Source organism: Xenopus laevis, chromosome 7S (assembly GCF_017654675.1).
Source record: "Xenopus laevis strain J_2021 chromosome 7S, Xenopus_laevis_v10.1, whole genome shotgun sequence".
In the NCBI taxonomy this organism is placed as follows: Eukaryota; Metazoa; Chordata; class Amphibia; order Anura; family Pipidae; genus Xenopus; species Xenopus laevis.
This window is the reverse complement of record NC_054384.1, coordinates 111886636-111896810: the sequence shown is the minus strand read 5'-3', so window position 1 is coordinate 111896810 and position 10175 is coordinate 111886636. Positions and strand designations below refer to the sequence as shown.

Below are 10175 nucleotides of genomic sequence, written 5' to 3'. Positions count from 1 at the left end.
ATTTCCTAAGCACTCTCATGCGGATCAGAACCATCAGACCCACGCAAAGAGCCCAGTCTGTTTTACACTGATCCCCACCTACAGATCCCATTAACCCCTGCACTGCCAGGCAGCCAACAGCCTTCCAATAAGGACCCCAGCACTGCAGTCACTGCCCATTATATTAATGGTGAACACAAGCAACAGAATTTGCACACACATTATGCAATAAGAGGTCTTGCGTCTCCTGTATTATGCACAATTCAGCAGGAACAGCCCATATTTTTTGCCCATCTTCTGTATCTTTCATTAAAGCATTTTATTTAAAGGATCAATAACATCAACTTTTTTTTTTTTTAAATCGTTTGTATACTATGAAAAAAAACCACCAACACATATTAAACTTTAAAATCGCAAAGTCTTTATTTAGAAATAACTTACCAAATCTCCTCTCCAGAAAAGGCGATTCGGTGATCCAGCGTGCGGTGCTCGGTTTCTCCTCACTGCCTTCCTTATAGGCGATACCAAGGGAGGAGAAATTGGGGGGCGCACGATGGATCGTCACCCTGACGCCTTTTTCTGAAGAGGAGATTTTGTAAGTTATTTCTAAATAAAGACTTTGCGATTTTAAAGTTTAATATGTGTTGGTGGTTTTTTTTCGTAGTATACAAACAAATTTTTTAAAAACATTTTTTATGTTATGGTCCTTTAATCAAATACTGATTTCCCATCTCTTGGGTTGGGCCTGAACAGAAAAAGATAAAAAAAAATTCAATACAGACATTGCCTCCAGATTTAACTGCTGATGTAAACATCTTTGGGGTACCATCACTTCCTGCTGTTACTGGCCCTTTAAATCTATAGGGTCATGTATTTTGATATGTTGGAATGAATGCGCCCTCTGGTGGCCACACAGTGTTAATGCAAATCAATCCCTCGGTGTAGAGCCAAGTGAATCCCCCAGACTAAGGCTCAAACCATTGATTTCTGGGGGGCAATAAGAGCCTCCACCTACAACTCCTTTAGTGACATTGAGCCTTTGATTGGCTGAGCAGAAGTCAGGAAGCAGCCTCCCCAAATAGTGGATGGAGAGAAGGGTTGGGCCAGTTGGGGTATCATTATTGGGGTTATTTATGGCAGAATTCTTAGAATATGGTAGAACCCAGTTTTACATTTTTCAGGGAACCAAATATGGTGTAAAATCCAGGCAAGTGCAAAATCAGGGAAATATATTGAGGAGACCATAAAAAAGTGGAAGATGAGAGTATCTGAGTGTTTGCAATTGGTCAGTTTATTTATTGCTTCTGCAGCTCTGAGGTTTTGTTGCTATGGAGACACAGCATTAGTGGATTAAGTGGATAAAGACCCAATAATTGTGGGAAAAGCCAGAGACTGTAGGATCCCCGAGTGACACGGCAAAGGAGAAAAGGTTCCAAGTGCAAAGAAAATTGTCCAACGTGAGCAGATACAGGGGGAAGAGAAAGAGGGAGCACAGGGAACAGGAAGTGGAGGCAGCGAGTTGGCTACACCCGGATACAACTAAATGTCCCAGGATGTGGGAATAATGGGAATAGAGGGATCAGAGAGGGGGTGACAGAACTGAAAGGAAGGAGAAAGGAAACATACAGCTACAAACCATGACATTACATTATTCTCTTTCCGGCTGTATTGGACCAGTACAGAAAAGAAAGAGTTAATAAACCCCAAATAGGAGTGACCCCAAGAGGTCATTAGTGTTTTTTTATGTGATGATTTTTTATTTCATGGATATTTAGTTCTTCTGTTGGATAAACGCAAGATTGAATTACCTCAAGGGGCAGAAGATTTGAGGGCTGGGACGGAGCCCCTTTGCTATGGCCGACGCAAGCGTCTGTTGAACCAAGATGGAGGCCATGACGCTGACTCACTATCTCCTCTGTTGAACTTGCCTGAAGAACTTCTAAAGCAACTTCCTTCCAGTTCCCCTGGTCATTCAGAAGATCAGGGAGAAACAGGTGAGAACCATCTTGATAACTTCCTTCTGGCCAAATTTCCTTCTCATGGATGACGGGCCACTTCCATCAGCAATGAGAACCAAGGGAGATTGTAGGAGGAAGGAAGGAAGGAGTTCTGAATTCTGCCTCAAATTCTGGAGCTTTTGTTTGCCAATATCTTTACAGACTACAGTTGCCAGCCTGGAATCTGATCATAGATATTCTGGTTCCCCTTGTGTTTCTTCAGGAGGGGTTTGGTGGTGGTCAGTACAAATTTCTACCTTTTAGGATAAGCCCATTACATCATTTCCTCTTAGAAAATGGGTTTGTTAAACTACAACAAAGATCTCACCTCACGTTCATAAACCTTTCATGGAATTTCTCTCTGGTCATAAAGAAGTTAAGCTAGTCTCCCTACATACAGATCAAGTGCCTCTTCTTCAAAGCTCTGGTCGTAGTAGCCATTCATCTGGTAAACAAATTGGAGAATTGCAAGCTCTGTTGTCCAGAAAACTAATCTGATATTTTTTCAGGATCATGTAGTCCTAACACCATGTTTCAGACCCAAGGTGGCTACTTCTTCTAAAATCAATCAGGAGATTAGACTATGTTAATCAAGAGATTCGGGAAGGAGGTCCTCTTCTGGATGTCGGAAGAACCTTAAAGGTCTGTGGGAAGAGCTTCACAAAGGATGGAAATCAGTTTGTCAGTCAAAAAGGTCCTAAAGCTCTTTTGTCCAGATGGAAGAAGGAAACCATTGACCAGGAATACATGAAGCACAGGCTGAATCCAGCAGATCATGTCTCGCTCTACTACAACACTGTGTAGGTTTTGAGCTGAGGTTACAGGAGTGTCTATGGATCATATCTACTTGGAGTATCCCCAACACCTTCCTACAGTGTTACAGGGGGGCATCTTGGCCACTCACAAAGCTTCCTGGGCCAGTAAGGTCCTCTGAAGGGCCACAGAACCAGAGAAGCCACACTTTAGATTGCTAGCTCTCATGGTTTGCTGCTGTATGGGATTAAATGTATATTTACTATAATTCACTTTTCCCAGTCCCTTCAGCAACCCGACACTTTGTGTTGTGACACTTTATTCACGACTGACCCTCTTCAGCAACTCCTGTCTATGGGGGGGGGGGGTTATTAACTCTTTTCTCTTTCCACTGCTCCAACACAGACAACAAGGTTTGTCACCGGAGGGACTAAGGGAATTAGGGTATTTGTTACATTTACTCACTACAAACATTACAGCCAACTGGAACTGAGGTCATTGAATCAATTAAAGTGACCGGCAGCTTTGTGAACTGATACATCATTGGGGTTTTTTTTGGGAGGTACTGGAAAGCACTTTAACCTTTATTAATTAATTTCTAGTCCAATTTGGACGCAGGTACAAGACTCACTCATTAAATAATATTCCCACAATTTAGAATTGATTTTACTGTGGGCAAAATGATCTAATGGTTTTTTAAACAAACTCGTTAATTTGATCTAATTGAATGAATTCCATTGCACTTTATCTAGAATTCATTTTAATCGTCTAATTCTTATTAAGTGTATAATTAATTTGTAGCACTGCACTTTAGTATGTAAGAATTCATGTGATTGGTGGAACGACAGGGATTGGAATATATTAAGTCTTTAATTAACAGGTATTGAAACTGTTCATATAAGTAACGGCCAAGTCCGATTGTCTAAGCCGCGTACGTTTTCTCTGTTTGTTTTTTTGTTTTTAAATTGAAAATAAAAGTCATATTTACAGTCAGGCCCATAAATCTTTGGACAGAGACAACTTTTTTCTAATGTTGGTTCTGTACATGATCACAATGAAGTTGAAATGAAACAACTCAGATGTAGTTGAACTGCAGACTTTCAGCTTTAATACAAACACACTAGTGTTTATCTATGATGTGACAGGGGTCGGTCTTCCTCCTTCTTTACGTGACTGTCGCTATTTAGTTCAACTACATCTGCCCCGGGAAATGTGAAGTCAGAAGAAGATGGCTCCGTGCTGCTCACTGGTATAACCCCGGGCCGGTGCCGTTTTCTGCTGATGGGAGAACCCGCCGGGGTTTCCCTTTCCCTCTGAAAGTCTGCAGTTCAACTACATCTGAGTTGTTTCATTTAAAACTCATTGTGCTCATGTACAGAACCAAAATTAGAAATAAGTTGTCTCTGTCCAAAGATTTCTGGGCCTAACTGTATATTCACGGGCCCTTAGAGATTAGTACAATCATTTCAAACAAAAACCCGGTGCCTGATCATGAGAAAGAGCAACAGGCGGGGGAGCAGTCAGTTCTTGTGCCCAGTACAGGAGTAACAGTGTGGGGAATAAACAAGCTCATGCTAAGGACGCCCCTATAAGAACATGACACTTTATTGGGTTATTTAGACCAATCAGCTGCTCCCCCTCCCTCAGAATACAAATGGCTGCAAACGAGAGGAGGAAAATACTGCGTTTATTTTACTCGAATGTCACACACAGGGACATTTTCTCTACTCAGCAGTTTGTTCTGAAGGTTCTGAGGCCCAGACAGTGAGCGGTTTATTGGGCGCAGCGCTGGTGCCGGGGTAATAGCCTGATGGGCCCCCATATGGCTCTCAGTAATGCCGATCAAATGCAGCCGACTACAAAGCACTGGCACTAAATGGTACAAGCAGCTCCCCTCCCTCCCTCCCCATTACTACAACTGCCCAATCACGGCTGCAGCAGGATCAGTAATTTCCAGCACTGGGGCACAACACTGCCGGCCTCTCCACATCCCACTTCTTTGTACTGGGGACAGCCCAGGCCATGAGATGCCAGTCTTGTGCCCAACATCAGACTCCTCCTGTCCCCACTCAATCCCAGTCATTACCAGTCAATACCAGCAGAAATACCTCTTCCCCATCACTGGGGGCAGTTCCTGATTCCAAAGCCATGCTCAGCAGCAGCACATGCATCTCCCCCTCTAGCACACAAGGGGTTAATCTAACAAGCTCAATGCCCCAACCTGAACCCCCCAAACTGGCCAAGCACCAGAACTGTCCACTGCAGCCCCCAATCCATGGGCAACAAAACCTCCCCACTTGCCCTTTACATCACTAGAATCTGTTAAAACAAATTGTCTTCATTAAAATGATCCTTCCCATGCCCCCCCCCAAGGCTCGGCATTCCTATAATCTCGATGTAACGAGGGATGGGGCAGCCCCTCCCCTCCACACAGACACAATTAAAGATTATGAACATTATTGCTGGCGGTGACTTCAGAGGCACGCGGCACCCCCTTTGCTTCCTCTACACTTGGGGTGGTCTCATTAAAATACCCCGCCCCCATATGGCAGTTGCTCAGTCGCACTTGCCCCTGGTGGAACTGGAGCCTGAGGATGAGCCAATCACAGTGGTCGGAGCTATAGGGGCGGCAGGAGGGGGTCACAGTGCACAGGTTTTAAGGTCACAGTGGGCAGAGCAAAAAGGACATCAAAGTGCAAGAAAACCAAGTCGTTCCCTCTGCTCAGGTCCATTGTTGTGACAGGGCAGAGCCACCCATTGTGGCGTCGCTCCTCTAGGTTTATCTGCCCAGTCTGAAGCCTCGAGAACCGTCGGGACCCAGCGGCTGCCGGATCACATTGTTCTGCTGCCTGATCTCTTCCACCTGATTGGTCCGCGCCGGCCTATGAGGAAGCAACAAGCACTGAGTCACCATCACTTAAAGGAGAACTAAAGCCGACAAATGAATGTGGCTAAAAATGTCCTATTTTCTATAGTGAACTTATTGCAGGAGGCTAAAGTTTGAGCTTGTCAATAGCAGCAATGATCCAGGACTTCAAACTTGTCACAGGGGGTCACCATCTTGGAAAGTGTCTGTGACACTCACATGCTCAGTGGGCTCTGATTGGCTGTTGAGAAGCTAAGCTTAGGGCTCGTCACTAATTATCCAGCAGAAAATGAGCTTCCCTGGCTGTAATATAAGCTGATGCTACAGGTTTGCTGATTATTCAATTCTGATGCTAATTGCACTGGTTTCTGTGCTGCCATGTAGTAATTATGTGTATTAATTACTAATCAGCCTTATATTGTGACATTTCTATTCTATGTGTACTGTATATTGTGAGTGGCTCCCTAAGCTCAGTAAGTGACAGCAGCACAGAGCGTGTGAATCAGTGAATCAGCAGAAAAGAAGATGGGGAGCTACTGGGGCATCTTTGGAGACACAGATCTTTACTGCTAAAGGGCTGTGGTTGCCTTGGGCTGGTACAGAAGCACAAAACATCATGTACAACATTTCTACCTACTTCTTTAGTTTAACTTCCCTTGTCCTTTAAGCTGCTTTATTGTTATGGTACCAGGGCCAAGAACACGGGGAAGATTAAATGGAACATTCCTAGAGCTGGAGAGGAATCCACTGCAGCCAATGAAAGACAGTGAAAAGTCTGGACACTCACAGTCGGGTTTTATTATTACTTTAAAGAGTGGGGGGAGCTTTGGGTCTTCTACAAAGTTGAGCCTAAAGCCTATGGAGCAGGCAGATCCAATAAGCTGCAGGTTTGCATTCAGCTTGAGGCTGCGTATTACAGTCCTGGTGCAGCTCATCATATTATACATAGGAAGTATCTCTAGGAGGAAAACGCTACATTGGGGGGAGCAGCTTCCACAAGAAATGTTGGGGTAACCGCCTGCAGCTGCTCAAGTCGTCTCCGTGTTATACACTGGGTCAGTTTGCACAGACGCATGTCCCAAAAATAAAGGCTGCGCTGCCACCTAGTTGCCAAGGGCAGTAATGCAACTGACACTAAGGAAAGAGTATTGGCCTTAAAGGAGAAGTAAAGTGTAGAATAAAGCTAGAAATGCTGTATTTAGTCTACTAAAATTTGCAACTGACCTTAATGGTTTAAAATTTTCTCCTCAGTTTTCAGTTGAAACTAAGGGTCAAAGTGATTAAATACAATATAAATGTTGCCTGATATTGAATGAGTTTTATAGTTGCCGGGGACACGGTGCTTAGATACAGGAGAGCAGTTTATCAGAGAGAGACAACAGAAAGGCAAATCCTTCCCAAACAAAGACCAATTGAAATTGATTCTCTCACAGTGTCCTTATCTACATGATTCTAACAGTCATTTATAGGTTAATTTCCCCTTTAATTTTTAGCATGTCTTTCTAATGGGACAGGACTGTTATAACTACACTAGTAGCATTTTATGCTTAAAGGGGAAGTAAAGTGTAAAATAGAATAAGGCCAGAAATGCTGTATTTTGTATACTAAACATAAACATGAGCTTACTGCACCACAAGTCTAATCAAACAAATGATTTATGCTTTCAAAGTTGGCCACAGGGGGTCACCATCTTGTAACTTTGTTATACATCTTTGCAAGACCAAGACTGTGCACATGCTCAGTGTGATCTGGGCTGCTTAGGGATCGTCATAAATGATCAAAACAGCACAAGTCAAATAATATCTGCCAGAAGCCGATACAACAAGACTGATTAATAATCAGAATATACAGACTGCACTGGCTCCTGTGTTGTCATGTAATCTAATGTGGATTTTACAGTTTTTGTATTGTTTAATATAAACTTTCTCCAACTCTGCAGAACCAGTGGCTGCAGCAAAATAATCCTCCAAATAGAATCCCAGTTTATCTGTTTAAATCTGGCTCCATGATCTTTGTCCCTGCAGCTGGAGTTGGAAACAGTAAAGGGGATGTAAAGGCAAAAATAAAATCCAATACAAATCTCTACACAGTCGCCGACTGCTCTACAGGGAAACAAACAAAGCTGCTTGAGTTCTTTTTCATTAAAGAAAGTAAAAATGGGATTTTATTTTTTTACCTTTACATGCCCTTTAATAAAACACCCCCATTTGAAAGAAGAGAGGGGCCCCTACTCCCAGATGTTCATGTTGAGGTTCACTCACCTGTCTGTAACCGGCTTCTCCTGCTCCTCCTCGGGGCTGGCGCTGCCCAGGATTCGCTTTCTGGCTTCAGCGTATTCGGCCTCTCTCTGAGCCAATGACTTCACGGGTGCGACGGGCCGGCTGCAGGCATGCGGGTTACTAGCAAGGCCGTTTGATGTTGGTCTTTTCAAGATTCGGATCTGAGGAGGGGGGCCCGATGGGAGGGAGTCGTCCTGGATAACCACGGGGGCTTTGGGAGGAGACTTTGTTTTGCTGCTGAAGTGAAAGGGAGAATGAGCATGAAAACTGATCAATGATACAGATCAATGGCTGAATGTGGGATGGGGTATCAATATGGCAGCTTCCACCCAGAAAAAGACACAGAAGGAATGCTGTATATACACACAGTGGGCTATAAATACAGGCCACTCCCCCTCATTGGCATTTACATCAAACTGCCACATCCCCACAAACTTACTTTTCCCTCTGAGCGATCTTCAGCTTCTTTTCCAGCTGTCTGTCTATTTCCTGCAAGAGACAGTAAATTATCTGCAAGAGACAGATCTCCCGAAGCCATACAAGTTACAGCCAGCAAGGGGTTAATGGTCCCAGATTTAGCAGCACCCCCAGCGCTTGTTACTTGATCCCCAAGGATCCAGTTCTCCTGCGGCTCAGCAATGCGCACTCTCAGCTCATCTCCCGGCAGCCAAATAAAGCTCCAGTGTGTCACGGTATGAACTGAATCAGGAGACACAGAAGCAAAAGCAGCCGCTCAGGGTTATACTCAGTAGCAGCTAAACAGGACCCCAGCGGCAGCCAAGACATAAAATGTTAAGGCCACGGAATAAAAAGCAGAAATCAGACTTTCAGCTTGGAATTCCTTGCCCAGGGCTGAGGGCAACGAGACATTCAGAAGTGGGGCAATAGGATCAGGTTTGGGGCCTTTAGAAAAGTCTAACAGTGACCCCCAAACAGTGGCTCTGGTGCACATGTCACCGACCCCTTGGACGTTGCTCCCAGTGACCCCAAAGCAGGTGTTTATAGTTCAGTTCTAGGCTTGGGGGTAAGTTTGGTGCATAAAAATCAGTTGTGCTGCTCCTGCGTCTGCCAGTCTATATAGGGGCCACTATCAGCCAATCACAATCCATACAGGGGCCACCATCAGCCAATCACAGTCCACACAGGGGCCACCAGCCGATCACAGTCCACACAGGGGCCACTATCAGCCAATCACAGTCCACACAGGGGCCACTATCAGCCAATCACAGTCCACACAGGGGCCACTATCAGCCAATCACAGTCCACACAGGGGCCACTATCAGCCAATCACAGTCCACACAGGGGCCACTGTCAGCCAATCACAGTCCACACAGGGGCCACTGTCAGCCAATCACAGTCCACACAGGGGCCACTATCTGCCAATCACAGTCCATACAGGGGCGACTATCATCCAATGACATTACTTATTACTGTGTCTCTCCCCAAATCTTTTTACATGTGAATGTGACTGAGGGGCACAAGATTAGTGGCACAAGAGGTGAATTGAGATAAAAGCGGCTCAGGGAATCTCAGAGTCAGACAAGGGGCCCCCAGGCTACAATGAGATTTGAGTCTCAGTGATTCCCAATAGTGTGACACGGGGGAGGGGAAGGAAAACATTGGGGGATGAGAAGGGGGAGGAGCCCCGGTTCTCACGGATTACAGTCCCGCCAGCCCTTCCCTCAACTCGCGGCCGAAACAACCGGAAGGTCCTATGTCACGTGCACAGGTTGGCGGGAGGTCGGTACAGGAAGTATCAGCAAATCAATAACCGGCCCTTCCCTCCAGAAACCCACTCACCCCACTATCGGCCGCTTCTTCCCAACTCTCCGCGACCTCATCTTCATCCATCTTCCGCTCACCACCAACCGGAAACCAGGCCCCGAGTCGCTCAGCTTTACTGGGCATGCGCCCGCACGCTGACGTCAACGTCGAAAACGCATTTACGCACAGAGAAAGCCACGTGACAGGAATATAAGCGAACTGCGCGCGCATCTTGTCGTGTCTTACGCACCTAAACAGTATTAGCCGGCGCTTACGGAGATTGACTGGGTGCAGGCGCCATGTTGTTAAGGTCACAGTACAATGGCACTCCATATTGAGTGAGGCACGTTAGTACATGATGATTTTGAGGTTCAGTTGAAGTGGTCTAGTAATGTAAATGCTGTGCTCCCTGTACAACTGAAGTGGGGTCATGTTGTGAGGGACAATGTGTGAGGTTGGGGGGGCCCAGGGGTCCCTGACTTGGATACACTGTTTATTCATGTTTGGCCTTAATCCCCCCAGTCCCTCAAACCATAA

The 10175-nt window shown here is 45.3% G+C and overlaps 1 protein-coding gene across 2 annotated transcripts; it reads right to left on the bottom strand.

The window, feature by feature from the left end:
• Positions 1–4399: 4399 nt before the first annotated feature.
• szrd1.S (SUZ RNA binding domain containing 1 S homeolog) lies at positions 4400–9828 on the bottom strand. 2 transcript variants are annotated; one of them, XM_018228317.2, is made up of 4 exons: positions 9675–9828; positions 8314–8363; positions 7857–8111; positions 4400–5611 (listed from the first exon to the last, which is right to left on the bottom strand). In XM_018228317.2, exons 1-4 carry the CDS (start codon positions 9780–9782, stop codon positions 5509–5511), a joined length of 516 nt encoding a protein of 171 aa, XP_018083806.1. In that variant the 5' UTR covers positions 9783–9828; the 3' UTR covers positions 4400–5508. The 2 variants fall into 2 exon arrangements, with proteins under 2 accessions (XP_018083806.1, XP_018083807.1); XM_018228318.2 differs by having other exon boundaries at positions 7857–8108.
• Positions 9829–10175: the final 347 nt, after the last annotated feature.